General features: G+C 40.5%; 1 protein-coding gene across 1 annotated transcript in view; it reads right to left on the reverse strand.

Annotated features, from left to right (window-relative positions):
* INTS4 (integrator complex subunit 4) overlaps positions 1-11,802 on the reverse strand; it is a 116,427-nt gene extending 104,625 nt beyond the window's left edge. The window contains exons 1-2 of the mRNA XM_015078868.3: positions 11,645-11,802; positions 6,729-6,923 (exon numbers count right to left, since the gene is read on the reverse strand). Coding sequence (XP_014934354.1) covers positions 6,729-6,923; positions 11,645-11,698 — 249 coding nt within the window. The 5' untranslated portion in view covers positions 11,699-11,802. The remainder of the gene's footprint in view (positions 1-6,728; positions 6,924-11,644) is intronic.
* Between the last annotated feature and the right edge of the window lie 9,972 nt (positions 11,803-21,774).

Below are 21,774 nucleotides of genomic sequence, written 5' to 3' on the forward strand. Positions count from 1 at the left end.
CAAATTTTGTTTTGGGGCAGAATTTCACAAGCTGATTTCAAAATTCATAAAGAAATGAAAAGATCAAGAATAAGATATTCTTAGAGCAAGGTGAGTGAGTGAACTTGTCCTGCATGATGTCAAAATTTATTATAATGCTATGCTAAGACAGCATGGTACTGGCATAAGAATAGACAGACCAATGGAAGAGAACAGAAAGCCCTGAAATATCCACATACAGATACTTCATTTACCACAAAGGTGGTACTGCAGAACAATGGAGAAAGGACATTCTTTTCAATAAATGGTGCTGGGACATCTGGATTTCCATATATTCAAGCAACATACACACAAATCAATACCATGTGTGGAAAGCAAATAATAAAGCTTCTAGTAACAATGTAGCAAAATGTCTCAATAAGCTCATGGTAGCAAACCCTTCTTATATCAGATAAGAAAAGCCAAAAATAAGTGAAAAGATTGTCAAATTGGGACATATCAAGAACTTTTCATCAAAATACAACATTAAGGGACTAAAAAGAGAGGGAAAGGTGGGAGGGATTAGAAAGGAAAGAGATATTTGAAACACATATAACCATTAAAGCCATTAAAGAACTTGCACCCAGAATATAAAGAATCTACACAAAACAATAAGGAAAAAGAAAAATATGCAAGAGACATAAACAGGCATTACCCAATTAAACATATTATAGTTGCTCCACTTCATCAGATATCCAAGAAATGCAAATTAAGGCCACAGTGATATACCACACATCACAGAAACTGTCAAAATGAGTAAGATCAACAATTCCAAATGTTGGCAAATACATGCAATTGGAATTCTCACACAGTGTTAACGGGGGTATAAACTGGTACTACCACTTTGAAAAAGTTGGCTCAGTAATTTCACTGCAGGCTATACAAAACACAGAAATGTAAGACATACATACCAGGAGACCTGTACAAAAATGTTCACAGCACTGTTTCTTGTAATAGCTAAAAAGTGGAGACAGCCCAAATGTCCATCAATAATGGAATGGGTAAATAAATTAGGGTATATTCATACAATGAAATCTTCTGCTGTGGTAAAAATGAATGAACTACAGCTACCATCAACAATAAGGATGAACACCGTATGAAGAATTTTGAGCAAAAGCCACACATAAAAAGATACATACTGTATTGTCTAATTATATGAAGTTAAAAAAAAAAAAGGACAAAAATAAATTGTATTTAGGAGTGCAGGTTTAATGGTAAAAAAAAATTTTAAAGGTAGTTAATACCCTGAAAGTCAGGACAGTGGTGGTGATCTTTTGGGAAAGACGTAAATCATTAGAGAGGAGCTTGAGGAGGCTTATGGAAAGCTGGTAACATTCCAATTTCTTGACCTGGATCGTGGTTTCACAGTGTGTTCATGCTGTGGTAGATCAATAGGCTGTATGAGGTTTTTCTACATATTCTTCTTTACGTGTTACATTTCATAGTAAAATTTTTAAAATATAGTTACTTGTATTACTGAGGTAACAGTGGAAACATGATATATTTTGAAAGTAAAATCAACAAGACTTGGTGAGGAAGGGAATATGGGGAAAGGAAAGGGTAAACCATCTTTCTCAGGTTTCTGACTTTAAGGGCCTATGTTGATAATGGTAATATTTCCTGAGATAAGGTAGACTGGAGAGTGAACGGAGAGCCTCAATTCAGTTTTAAATATAAAAAAAGAGCCAATTCTTTTACGGACTTCAAATCACTGAAATATCACAGAATCAAATAATTGTCTTTCAGAGACAATAGACTAGTCAAATACTAGTCAAAAATAATTTGCAGTCAGAGAGGACAGAAGGGGGGCTATGTAGCCTTTCAACAATCTGGAATGGAGTCACAGACCTCCCAACACAAGAGAGCTGCAGAGAAAACAGAAGAATTGAGCCTAGCAGGTAAGAGGGAGGCAAGGAGGCAAGAATGAGACAAAAAAGAAGAGAGCATCTGACCACTGACATTCTTTATCCATCTGGATACTTTACTTCAGCTCTACTTTCTGAAATTATCCCCTGGTACCCTCAACATCTAAGCTTAAAACAAACTGCCTCCAGGGAAACCCTCTCTAATAACTGCTCTTCTCACCATTACAATTCTCCTGGTTCAGGCTTTCATCACCTTGCTACAGACTGGCCAGTCTCCTAGTTGGTCACCTAACACCCGTCTTGCCCTTATCCAATTCCTCCATCCTGCATCCCAAAGTGACCTGTCTAAAACAAAACCCACACAATACAAGGCCTTTCAAGATTTCTAGTCTTATCTCTTAAAGAGCCACGTGCATTTCTTCTGTGACACGCTATTTCACATTGCCATGCCTTTGCTCACAACTGCTCCTTCTTTCTAAAATGTCTTTCCTCCTATTTTCCAACTGGCCCAGATCTGTTTTTTAATACTCATCTCAAGCATCACTACTACTCTATAATCACTACTACTCTATATTACCCTCTTCTTCGAGGTCACATGATAACCTGTCCCAGATTTCATAGCACCTATGACACTGTGTTGTTATTATCCATTTATTGTGTTACTTACACAACTAGACTAAGATCAGGGATCACATAATCATCTCTGTATCTCCAACATGAAGCACATGGCCTAGCACAGAGTTAGTATTTAGGGCATTTTGAGAAAACAAAAAAAAAATGAACAAATGATTAACTTTAGCCTTACTACTTACTACATATATTATTTGTTCTACCATCTACCAACTATACTGCTAGCCCCTAAAGGGCAAGGAACATGTCTCACAATTCTACATTCTCCACAGCATCGAGTACATAGTATAAGTGAAGAACCTCTCACATGAAAGAAGTCCAAATACTGCTACCTGTCCGAAGAAAAATTTGGAGGACAGAAACAGAGGCCCAACTAGTTTATCTACTAAAATATAAGAGACCACATTTCTGGATAACAGAAGAGAGGATAAAAAAAAACCACTACGGTCATCAATCTAGAACTGGATGCACTCGGCATCTCTCCTCATTTCCTTTCGGGCTACAATCTGCTAGACTACTATGAACAGCATGGCCTGGTTAAAGAGCCTGAGGTATGACATCAGAAGATCGGAGTTCAATTTTTCTGTTAGACATGACAATGGTATTGTGATTATGTCTTTTAAAAAAGTCTTGGAGCATCTGGGTGGCTCGGTTGGTTAAGCGTCCAACTTCAGCTCAGGTCATGACCTCACGGTTTGTGGGTTCAGGCCCCGTGTTGGGCTCTGTGCTGACAGCTCGGAACCTGGAGCCTGCTTCTGATTCTGTGTCTCCCTCCCTCTCTGCCCCTCCCCTGCTCATGCTCTGTCTCCCTCTGTCTCAAGAATAAATAAAACATTAAAAAAAAATTTTTTTTTTGAAAAAAAAGAAGTCTTTATTGTTGGGGTGCCTGGGTGGCTCAGTCGGTTAAGCGTCCGACTCTTGGTTTCGGCTCAGGTCATGATCTCAAAGTTTGGTTGGTTCAAGCCCCGCATGGGGCTCTGTGCTGGCAGCATGGTACTTGCTTCTCTCGCGCGCTCGCTCATTCTCTCTCGCGCTCGCTCTCTCTCTCTCTCTCTCTCTCTCTCTGCCCCTCCCCCACTCACACTGTCACTCTCACATAAATAAGCCTTAAAAAAAAATCTTTAGTGTTTAGAGATATAAATTGAAATTTATGAACAAAATGGTATGATACCAGGGAGAATCTGGTGGAGAGGTAAGAGTGGAGGAATTGGGGTGGGGGCCATGGGAATAAAACAAGTTTGGCCACACAATGGTAACTGTTGAAGCTGGGTAATGGATACATGGAAATTAAACTGCTCTCTTTACTTGTGTATATAATTGAAATGTTTCATGACAAAAAGTTAAAAAAAAAAAAAAAAAAAAAACAGATTTAAATCCAGACCCTCCATTTATTTAGCTGGTCACCTTGTATACTAAACTGCTCCAAACTTAGTTCCTCATCTGGATTACAGATATAACAATGGTGATGTCATCAAGATTAAATAAAATATTACATGTGGAAAGAGCTTTCTAAACTCCAACGCACTATATAAATACTAACTGTTCTTAGAAGTATTATTACAGATGATTAGTGGTAGCAAAGTTATATAATCATATAATAGATAGGTAAATACTGCTAAGAAAACAGTCACTAAGTGTCTGAAAACTAGAGAACAGAAACCCAGATTTAATTCATGTAAAACATGTGGGAAGCATTTATTAACACCCTACAGTGTTCTAGGGACCTTGCCAGGCACTGGGACAGAGATAAACAGATTTGTAGTCTCTGAACTTAGGGGCTTAAAGTCTAAAGGACAGAGACATATATGATGAAAATGGCAATACTAAGAGCTAAATGTGCTAACAGATGTGTCCAGTATCCAGAAAAGTGCTGGATATATAATAACCACTTGTTAACTGAGTAAAAAGTCTTACAAAAGCATACACTCATTCATTCAACCACACACATTTTACCACACACTGTCAATTTAAATCAACTATCCAGTTAAAAACAAAAATCTCTGTTCAAGATGAGCTTACATTCTAGTATGGGGAAATAGACAAGGGACAAAATAAATGAGAAAATTATATAGATTATAAGAAGTTGGTAAGTGCTATGGAGAAAACAATATCAAGGAATGAGGCTAGGAAGTTCTGGGGTCGAATAAGGCCGTTTCAATTTTAAATACAGGGACAAAAAAAAAGGCCTTAATGGAAAAGTGACATTTGAGCTAAGACTTGAACAAAGTGTGGGAAGCAGACATACGAACATCTGAGGGAAGTGTTCTAGGCAGAAGGAAACATAAGTGAAAGACTCTGAGGAAAGAATGTGTTTGGCAGAGAAAGTGGCAGACCAGATCACAGGGCAGTGGGAGGAAGAAAGGGGTTCTAGGTTTGTGGAACAGTGTGTGAAAAGACATGGGTTTCTGAAAACCCACAAAGTCTTTGGACAACTGCAAACATTTCTGATTAAGCTAGAACGTTATATGTGTAAAGGAAAAGACCCTTTATGTCATACATAAAAGACTTAAATAATCATAGTTTATAGAAAGAACAGACTGAAGGGAAAAAGAAGCTTTTGCAAGTGAACATTTGAAGACATTACATGCATCCTCACAGATGCAATATGAAATACAAATCTTCATTTCAAAAATGTGCTCAACCTAAGTCTAACTTTCAGTTCCTAGTAAATAAAAGGGATATAGAAGCAAGTTAACCCCTAAGCAAGTAAACAAATTCAGAAGACACTTTATAAACAACTGAGTTTATCAGATCAATGCCACCAAAACAATAACTTTGTTCTAGATTAAAAAAATAAATTTGTTCTAGATTAAAAAAGACCAATGCCATGTGTGAATAGTGTTGGTATTTTGATTTCTGGCTCAACCGACAGAGTCACCCAGGTGTCGGTAAGCATCTAACTCTTGATTTCGGCTCAGGTCAGTCAGACTGACCCCCACGTTGGGCTCCAAGCTGAGCATGGAGACTGCTTGGGATTTTCTCTCTCCCTCCCTCCGCCCCTCTCCCGAGCCCATGCATGCATGTGTGTGTGTGCGTGTGCGCACACACACACATGCTCTCTCTCTCAAAATAATTTTTTTTTTAAAGTCCCTTACGAATATTGAACCAGCCCTGCAGCCCTGGAATGAATCCCACTTGATCATGGTGAATAATTCTTTTTAAATGCTGTTAAACTCGATTTGCTAGTATCTTGTTGAGAATTTTTGCATCCATATTCATCAGGGATATTGACCTGTAGTTCTCTTTTTTTGCTGGGTCTCCGTCTGGTTTGGGAATCAAAGTAATGCTGGCTTCATAGAAGGAGTCTGAAAGTTTTCCTTCCCTTTCTATATTTTGGAACAGCTTCAGAAGGATAGGTATTATCTCTGTTTAAATATCTGGTAGAATTCCCCTGGGAAGCCATCTGGTCCTGGACTCTAATTTGTTGGGAGATTTTTGATAACTGATTCAAATTCTTCGCTGGTTATGGTTCTGTTCAAATTTTCTGTTCCTTCCCGTTTGAGTTTTGGAAGTGTGTGGGTGTTTAGGAATTTGTCCATTTCTTCCAGGCTGTCCAGTTTGTTGGCCTATAATTTTTCATAGTATTCCCTGATAATTGCTTGTATTCCTGAGGGATTGGTTGTAATAATTCCATTTTCATTCGTGATTTTATCTATTTGGGTCCTCTCTTCTCTTTTTGAGAAGCCTGGCTACAGGTTTATCAATTTTATTTTTTCAAAAAACCAACTCTTGGTTTCATTGATCTACTCTACTGTTTTTTAGATTCTACTGAACAATTTAGGGGAAAATATCATGATACTTTAAAAAAAACTTCAGGAAAACAAATAAAGGGAACAAATTTGGCAACATATTAGTTAACTATTAAATCCCAGAGATGGGTATTTGGCAGTTCATTATAGTATTGTCTCTACGTTTCTATAGGCTTAATAATTTTCATAATGAAGTTTAAAACTCTGACTCATCTGTGATTCAAATATTTGGAAATCATTTCTTCCCCCTTACTTACATAAACTGAAAAATAAATACATCTTGTGAGTTTCATTTCAGGATTTGGATCTTTTTTATCTCTGCATCTACAGTGCCTGGCACATGGAAGGCACTCACTACAAGACTGCTGAATGAACACCTTCTTACTTATTTTGCAATACTAACCCATTCTGTAGACGTGATAAAATTCTTACACATACTTTCATCAGATCCTCAAGACCATCTTACCTTGTAATAATGTTCCAAGAGAATCCGGACTACTCCCTCCACACTTTCTGCTTCAACAGGCTTCCTGGCAAACTGGAGCAGGTACTGCAAAGCATCTGCTGGGGAGGTAGCTTTACACAGATCTATGTGGAGCGCTGCAGATTTACTTGGTTTTGTCAATCGGAGTTTCTTGGTTGCAATTTCCTCCTGCTGTTGCTGCAAGGGAGTAGGGAAGGTAAGACATGAAAACACAGAGTCTGCAAATCTAACACTGCCTCATTTCCTTATACCAACTAATGTATTTAGCTAATAGACCTAACTTTAGGAAAAAGCAGTGTAATGAACACAAAAAAAGAGCGCTAGATTGGAGACAAGGTTATGAGTCCCCATTTTGCTTTTCACTAGCTCCTACCACTTTGGGCTAGTTATTTCATTTCTCCAAGTCTGTTTCTTTCTCTGTGAAGTAAGTCCACTAACATTTTGTTCTGCCTATCTCTTAGGACTGTTGCAACTTTAGGGTTAAAAGGACATACAAAGGATCTGTTCCATTCTTTATTTAAAAAGAAATCTCAATTCTACAAATATATACCGACTATGCTGAGGCACCCAGCAGGCTCAGCTTCCCTCCTGAGAAAACTGGAACTGATGGGAACTGTCTGCAGCTTACACTGAGTAAAAAGTCTTCCCCTAATTCCAAATGACTACCCAAAGCATTCTGCCTTTATTAAAAGGATGGTTAATGTAAAAAAAAATTTTTAAATACCTTGCAAACTGTAGTCACTTAACAAATTTTTCTTTACTGAATAATTATTCAGCATTAGGAGTTGCGTCTGAGTTCTAATTCTGCTGCTGTTCTAAGTAAGTTACAATTTTTACCTTTATTATTTGCAATATGAGAATGATGACACTACTACCTGTTTTTCTCAACTAGGGATCATCATCTGAACCACAGGACACACAAAATTATTTGAGTAACTATTTTCTCAATTCTCCCAAGGATGGTGCATAATTAGAAGCTTTTTAGATGCATTTGTTACATATAATGAGTGCCAAAAAGTTCATTAAAAGGGAACCTGTCACTCCAGGGCTTAAGTCAGGCCCTGGTTGGTAGGTATAGAAAACATCATAACTAACATAAGGCAAATGTTGTAATCAATAATTTTCCTTAACATCTAATGCATCGTTTTGATACCCTGAGCAATCCCTCTTTACAATGTACAAATGTACATATCTACAGAGAAAAGATTAGGATTATTCTAGTCAGGAACATAGTATGGCATGATAAAGAGACCTAGGGTTTTTTGTTTTTTTTTTTATTGTTTTTGTTTTTTTAAGAGACCGAGGGTTTTGAAGCAGAGGAATTTGGGTTCGGTAACCATTTACTAGTGAGGGAGGCCTCTCCCTCTTCTATAAAAGGAGAATACACAATACCTACATTGTATGGATATTTGAGAAGTCTATGTCTTTAATTGTACAAATACAAAATAAGCACTAACTACATACCAGTTCTCTCTCCCTCCTTACCTTTATAGCAGAGGGAAAGACAGAAGCACTAAGATCTCATTTCATCACTGTATGGTAATGATTCATGCAGAATGAAGAAATGAGTTCTTTTCCTAAAATTCTTACTCATTCCCATCCTATTCTACACAAACTCAGTCTTCAGTGTTATCTAGGCTCCAATCAGTACAAAAGCTGAGAAAGATTTCTTTCCCTATAGAGTATGTAAGGGGAAAGACAAACCAAAATCTGCTATCAGTCAACCATCAGTAACAGTTTAGTGAGCCAGGACCTACAGTCTATCCAGGGGTGATGGAGAAGTTAGACCTGAGCTGGAGGCAAAGGCAGTGACAAACAGATGACACATTAGAAGCCTGAGGGCACAACATCCTGAATTTGTGACTTTTAACATCCTGGTCTAAGGCTTCCAACACCCTGAAGCTGACAGAGCCACAAGTACAGAACTTGCAGCTCTCCTCTTCAACCTCTGCCCCAGAGTAATTTATACCTTCATTATAAACCATAACAGTTCCAACAAGAACCTTGCAGAGCCCAAACCCCCCACCCCAATTGGTAGGAGGAGTCCCTCAGATGACTGGCAACAACCTCAATTGGAGACAGCCCTAGCTATGACCTATAACCTATGCAAACACAAAAAGACATCTCTAGCTCCAGTGGAATAACCACTTCTGGGCCTGCCCACACTGCCTTCTTGAAAGTGTACTGTCCTTAATAAACTGCTTTGTGCTTGCTACATTCCTTCTGACCATCTTTATTCGAGTTTGGATCATCACATAAATCTTTCTATGGAAAATCCAAGAACTGAGACCTCCATTCATACAACATAGACTCTCCCGCCCATAACAGGGGACACTGATGAAGCAGGCATTATCTCTGTCCTTAAATAGGCCAGACTGGTAGGGAGATATGCACGCTGTGTAAAATTAATAAAGGGAAAACTCATTAAAGTTGAGGAGGGAGGATACAAGGGGAGGCCAGAAAGAGGAACAGTACTACTCAAGAGTCAACTAGGGAAAGACCTGTCCATTATAGAGTCCAACAGAAGAATCAACAGGAAAGAATCTTCAGTTATAGGCCCCAACAGGGAAAGATGCACATGACCTCTCCTACAAGAAATCAACCACCCTTGCAACTCAGCTAAGGAGAAATTCTCATCACCCTAGACTTTCCCTTCAAAACAACCTCTACTGGAGGTGCCTGGGTGACTCAGTCATTTGAGCATAGGACTTTGGATCAGGTCATGATCTCATGGTTCCTAGGTTCGAGCTCTGCATCGGGCTCACTGCTGTCAATGCAGAGCCCACAGAGAGTCCCTCTCTCTATACCTCTCTCACTCAAAAATAGACAAACATTAAAAAAAAAAAAAAAAACCACAAAAAACACACAAAAAAACCCTCTCCTGACTTCCTGCTTCTCCTTAATTTGCTGGACTTGCCGATGGTTTTGCCATAACTTGCATGTGCCGAATTGCAATTCTCTGTTATTCCCCAAAAAATACATTTTTGCTGGCAAAATAACTATTTTTAACGTCAACAACTACTAATTATAGTAGCACTGAGGGGTAAGTACAAATAGACAAACAAGTACAGAGTGCTTGCTACAGAAGCAGAGGAGGAAGAGACAAAACTCTTGCTGAGGTTTTAGTTGTGTCTTGAAGCCAAAATGTGAGAGCAAAAATAAAGGGGAAAATGACATGCATTCCATGTAAAAGAGACAACAGGTATAAGAGTCTGGAGAAGTGTAAACACATGACATGCTGGAGGAAGGGCAAGTAGTCTTGAGAAGTGGGCACAATACAACAATAGGAAGAAAGGAAATCACACTGGGTAACAATGTGAATGAACTTAATGCCACTGAACTGTATACTTAAAAATGTTTAAAATGTTAAAATATGTATTTTACCACAATTATTTAAAAAAAAAATCATAACACACACACACACGCACACGCGCGCGCAAGTGGGCAAGGGAAACAGATCCAGAAAATTCCAGAAAGCAAACCACAGAAGAAGGAGCTCTGTGAAATAAAAACTTTCCTGAGGAGGCCTTGGCTGGCTCAGTCCATGCAGCATGAGATTCTTGATCTCAGGGTGGTGAGTTCAAGCCCCACACTGAGTGTAGAGATTACTTTAAAATTTTTAAAAAATAGAAAATAAAAACTTCCTGAATCTTGACTCATTCTGAAAGTTCAAGAAAACCAATTTCACATAAAATGGAGCAACAAAGTGTCAACGTTAAATCTCAAAGTTATTTTAAGAAAAAAAAATGAGAAAAGCTTCCCTACAGTGGGAATATGCTACAAAGATGTGGTAAGTGAAATAAGTGAAAACAGGAAGAAAAACTTGATTTTTCAATGGAATCATCCCTCTGTACTATAATCACAGATACGTTTTTCTGTCTCTCCCACTAGTCTGTGAGCTCCTAAAGGAGAAGGACCCTGACCTGTATTGGGCTTTGTATCTCAACACCTTTCAGTATACCTGATACACAGTAACCACTCATTTACATGAAGGAATGATTTAAATGTTTAAGGACAGTTTCCTGCTGGATGGTCTAAGTCTTGCTACCCTCGAAGTCTAAGGATCTAGGGGTACTCTACGGATCTAAGGAGGCTTTTGGTCTACCAGCATCAATTGAGGGCTTGTCAGAAATGCAGATTATTGCCTCACCTCCCCCACCCCACTGAGTACAATCTAGATTTTAACAAGATCACCAGGTGATTTTCATAAAAAGTCGAAGAAGCAGCACACTCAAGATAACTTGGGATCAACCTCAACTTTCGAAACACCTATGAGGAGACACGTGGAGAATCACTGCTCTGACAGGGGCTCAGCTCACCTGTCCTTAACTCCAAAGGAAGAAAGTACTTTGCCCTACCTCCTAGGTAAGCTGTTCCACCTATGAGAGTTCTGCCCCTATGCAGCCTGTGACCCTCACCTGCTTTGGCTGGGTTTTGAGATTTCTAAAGACTCCTCTTTCAACCCCTTCGTTTTGCATACAACCAACTCGTCCCGGGGCGCTTTCTCTGAAATAGGAGTTGGGAGGGGCTCTACCAGTAAATTGGCTCTGAACCCTCTTATCCCTCAGGAAGCTTTCAAGTCCATATGTGTAAAACGAAGGTGCTAATGTAACCCGAATAAACTGAAATAACGGATAAAGACATCTTCGTAAATTGTACAGTGCTATTTGTTCTCGCTAATAATTTTATTTTTTTAGAAGTGTCACACTGCACATATTAATAATGACTACGACAGCAGCTGCAAACGAACACGCCCACTTAAGTGTAGTTTCAGAGAGCCCATCTGAGTAGTCGGCACTCGAACCAGGTTTGCGGCGCCTGTTTTGGCAAAGTGTCTGGAAGGTGAATAACCTTCCCCGCCCGGGACTGGTCCCGGGACCTTTCCTTCCGTAAATTACCTGAACCACCTTAGTGAATTCCTCGTACACTCGCTTCTTTAGGTGCGCCGCCATGACTGCCCGCGGACCTTCTCAGCTTCCGTACTCGACAAGGGAGGCGGGGTGGGGAGGGGGGCGGTGAAGGAATCCGGAAAACTTGTCTCGGCCTGAGGAACTCGCCACAGTCCCACAAGGCAGTGGGGCTCTGGGAAAGAGAGGCCTCTTCCGGCTGCTCGACTGCCCGGCTGCGGTGCAGCCCAATTTGTCCGCCTACACCTCCGGCCCCTGCGGAACGAAAAAGAAGGCGCAGCGAGAGGGGGCGGTGCCTCTGGTGGGAGGAGACTGGATTGGAAGGGTGGAGGAGCCAATGGGAGCCTTTGGGGGCTTGCAGGTGGTCGAAAGACTGGCGAGGAGTCGAGCTAAAGGAGGGTGGAAGTATATAGGGAAAGGGCAGAGGCTAGATGATCCAGAGCTAGAGGTTAAAACTGGAGCTGCGTGAGGGCTTTCACTTGAGCGATCAGGGAAAAGAGGCCCAGCTGGCGTTCCCATCGTCCTTTGCCGTTCACGTTTGCTGCTTGTAGCTTTATCGAGCTCTCCTTTTCTGTGTGCCACCCCTCTCCTGGCATGGGATTTTTTTCTTGCTCTCTCATTCCGGTTGTTTGAAATTTACCCTTCTTTAAGGAATCAAACCTTCCTCTGATAGCTTAGGGAGAGTGGAAAGAATCCTGAGGTCAAGGGTCAAGCACCAAAGTTTCAGACTATGACTGGCACATAATGAGCAAAGAGCATCAACTACAAATGTGCTCACACCTAACCTGACCTAGATGTAGTGACAATGGAATGAGATAATGCAGAAACATTCAGCAGACTGTAAGATGTATTTCACGTGTAAGTGGAACCCAAGGTCAAGTTTTACCTCTTTCATTAAACTTTAGCTGTTCATTGTTTCCTTCTTTCATGTGGATGCTTAGAAAAGGCAGGCTGTGGTAAGTACATTAGACCCCAAAACACGTAAAAGATGGCCTTTACCCTCAAGGTCCTACGGTGTAACTGGGAGAAGAGACACCCAAACTAATAATTAGAGATCAAAGTGATGAGGGAGCATGGAACAAACTGAGGGCAAATACAAGCCAACAGCAGCCCCATTCCCCTCCGAGTGGTACTCCTCAGACACTCCTGGCTACCCAAGAACAAAGAAAAGGGGTTTAAGTGTTTGCCATGTTAATGTGGGAACCTAAGGCAAATGAAAAATTAAATTCCCTTACTGCCTATAAACCCATTGACAAGTCCTTGAAGCCAGCAGAGTGACCTCCCTCTAGAAGCCCAGCTGCCTGGATGATGACACTTTGCTAGGGGCAAAAGAGGATCTTAGCCTAACATTATCCCAACCTTAAGGATCCTGTAAGTCTTCCTGTATCTCAACTGCCTCAAGATATATCCTTGAAATCATACTCCAAGCTTATGGCCCCCCAATATACATCTGAAGGGTCTCATGACTGAGGTTTTACTAATCGGCAATAAACGGTGTTTCCCTAGCATCAGCTAGCCCCTCAAGATCCTGGAAACGTTGCTTCCAAAATTCCTTAGAGACTTACTCTATCCCTGACTGCCTCCCAACCTGAGGGTGTATAATGAATTACCCATCATGACCCCAGTGCAGCTCCTCCTGCCCACAGGTCCTGTCCCTGTGCTTTAATAAAATCACCTTTTTGCACCAAAGATGTCTTCAAGAATTCCTTCTTGGTCCTTGGCTCTGGACCCCCTCCTCCCCCACTTCATCAAAATTGTCCTTGGATAAGAGGAATGTGATTCAAACACACCTACTAACTTCCTCGGGGTGGGGGGGGCGAAGCACAATAATGACCCCAAAATATGACATTTTGGTATGTGGATTATTTCTAACTGAAGATAATCTAGGTGCAACAGACTCAGGAAGGGCTGTTTACCATCCCCTTAACTTCCTACAAGAATTTAGAGGGCCTGTACCAGGAGAGTGCTCATACCAAAGATAATGTTTTATTGGAAAGACTTAATCTGCATAGCATGGCAAACATTTGTTAACCAGACATTTGCTCTTCTCATCTGTGAATTGTCTTTCTCCTCTTAAGGAAGCTGCAGACCTCTTCCCCTTTTCCCTAGCTCAGGATGTCATATAAGCCTCAATTGCCTAACTGTCTTTGGATCTCATGTCTTTGGGGCTCCTGTACATATGAAATTTGTTTTTCTCCTGTTGATCTGCCTTATGTCAATTCAATTACTAGGCCAGCCAAAGAAACTAGAAGGGAAGAAAAATTTTCCATTCCTACAATGCTTCATGGAAGTACAGAGGAAATGATTTTTGTGCTGGCTTTAAAAATAGTGAATTTGGGGGGCACCACTTGGTTGAGTGTACAACTCTTGATTTCAGCTCAGGTAATGATCCCAGGGTTGTGGGATCGAGCCCCACATCAGGGGCTCTGTGCTGAGTGTGGAGCCTGCTTAGGATTCTCTCTCTCTATCTGTCCCTCTCTCCTGCTTGCATTCTCTCAAACTCTCTCTCTCTCTCTCTCTCTAAAATATAAAAAAAAAATTTAAACATTTTTTAATGTTTATTTTTGAGAGAGAGATAGAGACAGAGCATGAGCAAGGGAGGGGCAGAGAGAGAGGGAGACAAAGCAGGCTCCAGGCTCTGAGCTGTCAGCACAGAGCCCAGTGCGGGGCTCAAACCCATGAACTATGAGATCATGGCCTGAGCCGAAGTTGGACGCTTACCCAACTGAGCCACCTTGGTGCCCCTAAAATATAAAAAAAAAAAATTTTAATAGTGACTTTTCAGGAAAGAGAGGCATCCCAGACCACAGAGACTACCACATATACAAATGTGTTGAGTAAAATGAAAAGCACTTACAAACAGTGCCTTCAGTAAATGTTAGCAGCTATTATACCATTACTATATTCTATCTAATCTAAGCTGCCAGCAATGCCAGTAAAACAAACCATTATTTTAGGTAACACATAAAAAATTTAAGAAAAATGTTAAGAAATGAAAAGAATCAAGAAGTAAAAAAAATCCTAAAATTAAAACCAGTGGTGTCTTATTGCTTAATTTGTTATGTATATTTACTGAAAGAGCCCTTTTAAACTTATTTACATGTAGATTTGTATCCTATGTCATACTGCTGTTTCCATGCCTTTCCGTGCACATTAAAACTTTTCATTTCAATGCAAATTATAGGGTAATCTCTTTGAAGACTCATTAAATGGCAATTAAAGACAACAGATGCAGAGCTCAATGGAAGTGATGAAAACATGAACTGCCATGACCCAATCTACACATGAACAATTGACCAACAGCAATCTTAGATGTGTCCTGATTTCAGAGATGTTAAATGTGCATCTAAGCATCAATTATTAAAAGTACTAACATCATTATTATTAGATATGGCTGCAGGAAGGAGTTGGGTGCACTCAGAAAATGAAAGAAAATTCAGTTTATATTGAGAGTAAACTGAATACAGGGGGAAACTGGGACCAGACTAGTATAGAAACAAGAATATTCCACATTCTTTTTTTAAATATTTTTTAAAATGTTTAATCAATCTCTATACCTAATGTGGGACTCAAACTCACAACCTTGAGATCAAGAGTTGCACACTCCACCAACTGAGCCAGCCAGGTGCCCCCATTCCACATTCTTTAATATTGAAATGAAAAACTGTATTTATTGAATTGATGATATTTTCATTTGACTTCATTATTGCATACGGGAATAGAATGAGACACCTCAGTGAATCCTTTAAGCTTCAAACAGTCTTCCCTGTCCCCATTGTGTAACAGCAACCCAATTTCCTAGGAAATTGGGGTTACTCACTCAGATAATAACTCCTTCTCTGCTTTTGGCTCAGCAAGAAGAGCTCCTAATGACCAGGAGGCAGTCTCATCACATGTTATAATGTAATAGAACAATGACAATGTTCTTTGGTGGAACTGTTCCTCCCTTGGGAACTAAATACTCCAAACCCTCTGAATAGAATTCATAAATGAGTCATTAGGTGTAAAAATGACAAGAACCACTCTTACCTCCTCTCCTTAGTCCCTAGACCTATGTATTCTAACTGTGGGAGAAACGGTACTAAATTTTAGCTATTGGTATAAGGTATATACCTCAAATCTGTAAAACAGCACCCCAAATTCACAATGTTTTGTCTCTCAGCTAGCCCCATAAGTGAGTCTGCAAAAGGTCATTACACTGTTTTTATCATAGCAGCTACATCTCAGTGGTGGGGTACCTAAGAAAACTAAAGAATTTCTTTGCAAAAAAAATTTTTTTTAATGTTTACTCATTTTTGAGACAGAGAGAGAGAGAGTGGGGGAGGGGCAGAAACAGAAAGTGGGGGAGGGGCAGAGAGAGAGACAGGGAGACACAGAATCTGAAGGAGGCTCCAGGTTTCAAGCTGTCAGCACAAAGCCCAACGTGGGGCTCAAACCTACTAGTGGTGAAATCATGACCTGAGCCAAAGTCAGTCCCTCAACCTACTGAGCCACCCAGGCACCCCTATAATTCTTTCATCATAAAATAAGTTCCTTAGTGCAAAGCAATGTCCATGAAAATTCATAAGATACCCATGAATAGTAGGGTTGGCAAAAACATCACAGTTAAGCATTATTAGGGTTTTCCAGGGAACCAGAACCATAGGAGATGACTGATAGATAGATGATAGATAGATAGATAGATAGATAGATAGATAGATAGATAGATAGATATAAGCTACTACAACAGAATACTACAAACCAAATGGCTTATAAACAGAAATTTATTTCTCACAGTTCTGGAGGCTGAGAAGCCCAAGATCAAGGTATAGAGAGATTCACCATCAGGCAAGAGCTCACTTTCTAGTTCATAGACAGCTGTATTCTTGCCGTGTACACACATGGCAGAAGAGGCAACGGAGCTCTCTAGGGTCTCTTCTAGAAGAATACTAATCCTGGGGTGCTTGGGTGGCTCAGTCGGTTAAGCATCCAACTCTTGGTTTCATCGCAGGTCGTGATCTCACAGTTCATGAGTTTGAGCCCTGCATTGGGCTCTGCTCTGACAGCCTGGAGCCTGCTTGGGATTCTCTCTCTCTCTCTCTCTCTCTCTCTCTCTCTCTCTCTCTGCCACTCCCCTGCTCACTCTCTTTCTCTCAAACAAAAAAAAAAATAATAAATAAACTTTTAAAAATTTAAAAAAGAGGCACCTGGGTGGTTCAGTTGGTTAAATGTCCAACCTTGGCTCATGTCATGAACTCATGGTTCATGAGTTCGAGCCCCGTGTCAGGCTCTGTGCCAACAGCTCAGAACCTAGAGCCTGCTTCGGATTCTGTGCCTCCCTCATTGCCCCTCCCCCAGTCACGCTCTGTTTCTCTCTCTCTCTCTCTCTCTCTCAAAAAAAAAAAAAAAAAGAAAATTAAAAAAAATTTTTAATTAAAAAAAAAAAGAGGGGCATTCACTTTCAAATATCCCCTCTCTGCAAAGAGAGCTTTCATACTATTCTTCCTTTCTAATTTTATATTGTAATAAACTTTTGCCTGCTGCTCAAAAACAAAACAAAACAAAAAACCCCACCAATTTCATTCATTAGGATTCTACCTCATGACTTAATTATCTCCCAAAGGCCCCACCTTTGGAATAACTATGACAATGCAGATTAGGATCTCAACACATGAATTTGGGGCAGGGTAGGGGGTGGCAGGGACACACAAATCCAATCTATAGCAGCAGGAAAGCCAAATCTAAATCTGGAATGTGTATCTACTCCTGTGAGGACCAATCACCACTCCCTCCCTGATGGAAAGGATCCAGTATGTGATAGAATGATTGCAAAAATGACTCTGATACTCCCCCTCTCTGTATGTGTACCCTCTGAAATCCATCGTTGAAGCTGCTTCCATTAAGAGATGGAATCTCTGGGGGTGCCTGGGTGGCTCAGTCAATTAAGCATCCCCAGGCCTTTTGTTTGATTTTGGAACCCTACCATTGCCATGAGAATAAGTGCACTCAAGTCTGCTGAATAATGAGTGACCAGATGGAACAAGCCAAGCTGACCCTGCTGAGGCCATCTTAGACCAGCCCACCCCAGCTGATCCACCATCTGACTACAGATGCATGAGGGAGCCCAACCAAGACCAGAAGAATTGGCCAATCTGTAGTTTTGTGAGCAAAACCTTATATGATTATAACCTTAAGGCACTAAGTTCGGGGGTCAGGAGGTTGTCATGTGGTCAGACAGTCCCTAAGATGCTAAGTTGATTTGACACATAGGTTCAGTTGGTAAGAAGACAAGCCCAAATGGATCTAGATAGTTTATTATTCACATGATAGCAGGTAGCATGAATTTCATGTTTGCATTGGTTCCCTTTGCTCCCCAAGCACCATGGAGGTGATGCGGGTAAATGTCATGCACACAATAGATCTGCAACACAGATGAAGAACACGGAGCTTAGGAAACCCTCAATCTTAAAAGAGGAATGCTAGCAAACCTGCCTTCTGGAGAGAGACTTTATCATACTGGTCAGAAAACAAATCTGCCTTCCAACTCAGTGGGAGACATTTTTTTTAAATCATCCTGAGATAGCTCCAGGATTGGACGGTGATACCAGCTTCATTAACTTTATTACTATTATTTATTTATACTTTCATAATGTAAGTATATCTCCTTACCCCTAAGAAGTTTTGCAAACATCGTCAAAGGTGTCAATGCCATTTGCTTAGAAATGTCAGTGTTGCTTCCAACAGTTTGTTACAGAGCAGTCTAGCTAACTGATTTACAGTGCAATCAACCTATCACCAAGAAGTGTCTAGTTTCCTCACTCTCCCCCTCCCCAGGAATAATACTGTATCAGGAGCTCAGTGTTGGTATCTGCTGTTGGACATCCATCAGGAGCCAGACTGGCTTTGGTAAGAGGAAATCTATATTGTAGAGCCCATTCATAGCCATCATGGCCACCTTTTTCATGATTCTATTTAGCAAGCAGTTGGGAGCTGGAAAAAGAGGCTGACTGACATCCAGAGGTTAGATGGTGGAGTCCATTTATTTTTTGAGAGCCTCTTCTAGAATGGGTGCCCTCTAGTGGCCATTTGTAAGAAACAAAAATATTTTCCCCACTCGAAGAGGTCCATCCACATACGGACTCCCCAGGCTTTGTTATCATGGATCTTTCATTCTAGTACTTCCCAAGTCTTTGGACAACCAGGAAGGGGCTTGGGCATGCTGTACCTAGGGATCAGATTTCGAGGACACTGAACAGAGCAGAAATGGATGGGGAGGGGAGGAGAGGATGGGATAATAAATAGAGGATTAAAAAAAAAAAAAAAAAAGTCCTCTAGGAGAACAATGTAGACCTGAAAACCAGGCTAGAGCTATGAACTCGGGTGCCTCCATGAGGGCAATCTCACAGGGTTCAGTCTTTATGTTTTCCTTCGGATCATAATGACAGTTATATTTACCATTCAGTTTTAAGTTTTCCTCCTTTGACTCTAATTTTCTTTAGTTAATCCCAATAGATCAGAAAAGTATCATATACCCCTACATATGGCCAGAGATCATTTTTTGAACATTATTAATGTGCTTTACTATTTTGCTTCTCCTGTTAGGAAACAAGAAAGGGGGAGATGGTATTATTGGGTAGGCAACTAAGAGTTTCCACTTAATTTATGTACTTTTAATTAATATATTTTTGGATATTTCTTTTTTTCATAGTCCTGTAAACCCCTCCACCATAAATCCTTTTTTGGAGCACAAATTAAATTAAATTGCATTGAATTAAATGAGTATTCTCCTCCCCAATAATTTTAAGCCTCTATAAATATAATTTTAATTGCTGTATAACATTGCATTATATAGATGTAATACAATACGCTTGACTTATTTCCCATTGTTTTGCTTTTATAATTTAAGTGGGATAAAAATAGTATGTTATCTTAACTGTATTATGGATTGGGATTGGGGAGGGAATGTTGAAATTGCCTTTGTTTAATAAAATAATTTGGTAAATCGTTCAGGAAGAGAGTGAGATCCTATGGGCATGCATGCAGGCTACAGCCAAAGCAATAAAAGAGGCAGCTAAACTGGAACGTGGTCTTCTCCTAGTAAATGACAAGAACACAAGAGGGCTGATGGAAACTTGGCATGCTTCTAAAGCCTGAATTTGGGATTGGCACAGTCACTTCCATGCATATTCCATTGGCCAGATTAGGTCATGAAGCCAAGCATGAAGTCAGTGGGGTGGGGAAGATTACTCCCACCTACAGAGAAGCATGGCAAGAACAGGGAGGGAAGAAAAAATAGGAAACAAACACAATCTACTAGTGAAAAGTTCCTAGTGATGGGGGTGACTGAGACTTTTTAAGAACAGATGTGTCGAATACTCTCAGTTTGAAGTTATTTGCATTTCTGTCTTGTAAACTACCTTCATTTTATTTGCCTGCATTCACCACAGTCTGCTACGTTCACAAATAGCTTGTGGAAGCAGCATTTGTAAAAATTAAGAAAAAGGTAGGAGTGTTCAACCTGGGTGAGCATCGTGTAGAACAGCAACAACAAGCTGAAGACATCTAGATGATCCATGAATCCAGCAGAAGCAGAGAACCAGAACTGACCATAAGAAAACAAACCCTCTGGGAATATGCAGAAATCTTCAGGAGGACATTGACCTTTTCAGAATTCACAAAATTGAGATTTTAAACAATCCTATTTAGTTCTTATGGAAAAGAGTATCTCCTGGGAATCTAATCTCATAAATGTAATTACTGACCAAAGAGTATAAACTTTTTTTTTCAGGTTCTTGATAAATAATGAAATGGTTCATGATAAAAAGTTCAAATATTCAGGATTTTTCCACTTAAAATTGTCAGCCATATTAAATACCAAAAGGAAAACATGGGGAAATTTTTGAAAATAAGAAAAAATGACCATTCTGAGCAATTATGTTTAAATTTAAACTCCCTGATAGTAGTAATTCCTTAAACCCTGAAAATTAACCTTGATCTTGAGGACAGATGGTCACCCTAGCAGGGTCGACCAGGAGAGGAAGGGGGTCGTCTCTCCCAGACTTGGACTTGGAAAAGGTTGAATGTCTACCCATGTCCTCCTTAGAGTTCCGTTACTGTCAGGTTGAGAAGCAGAGCCTGAAACAGAGACTCTGTGCAAGTGGTATATTGAGGATGTGCTCTCAGGGGAAAGGGAGTGAGAGAAGTAGGATACAGCAGAAGAAGAATCCTAATTAAGAACGTGGCATCAAGGGGTGCCTGGGTGGCTCCGTCGGTTAAGCATCCGACTTCGGCTCAGGTCATGATCTCACGATTTGTGAGTTCGAGCCCCGCATCAGGCTCTGTGCTGACAGCTCAGAGCCTGGAGCCTGCTTCAGAGTCTGTGTCTCCCCTTCTCTCTGCCCCTCCCATGCTCATGCTCTGTTTCTCAATAGTAAATAAATGTTAAAAACAAACAAACAGAATGTGGCCTCAAATGAGGACTGACTTCACCTGATCCCACAAGGAGGCCCAGAACAGGAACTGCACCAGAATTGATTCCTCCTTTGAGGTAAGGGCTCAGTCTTCTCTATCTCTACACAAGCAAGATGGCAATTCTTTTCCAGAGCAGATCTCAAAATTAGGGTGCATCAGAGTCACCTGGAGGGCTTAGTAAAACAGACTGTTGGGCCAACTCTGTTTCTGATTCAGTAGGTCTGAGGTGGGGGCCAGAGAATTTGTATTTCTAGGAAGCTCCCAGGTATTGCTGATGCTGCTGGTCTAGGGACCACACTTTTGAGAATCACTGCTCTAGAGAAAACAGCTGTGAAGCTGCAGTAGTCAACACAGCATTTGGAAAAGGGAGATCTGAGTGACGTCTACCATAGTTATGAACTTGGCATCTTCCTCGTGAAGGCACATAACAGGGCTAGAGGATTAGACCACAAGCTGAGGCTGAGTAGATTGTATTTTCAGATCATATTATCTAGGTCAGTGGTATCCTGTTATTTTCCTGTTATCATCCCACATCTCCAGCCAAAGCATTGTCGAAACATTCCAACTCACCTCAGCCTTGTTCTGGACTTGACGGGAAGCATCTGGCAGGTAGGTGAGGCTTTAAAGAGGAACCAGCTGCACCTCACGAGGCAAGCACAGTGGAGTCAGTT

The sequence above is a fragment of the Acinonyx jubatus genome, chromosome D1, assembly GCF_027475565.1.
Source record: "Acinonyx jubatus isolate Ajub_Pintada_27869175 chromosome D1, VMU_Ajub_asm_v1.0, whole genome shotgun sequence".
Lineage (NCBI taxonomy): Eukaryota > Metazoa > Chordata > Mammalia > Carnivora > Felidae > Acinonyx > Acinonyx jubatus.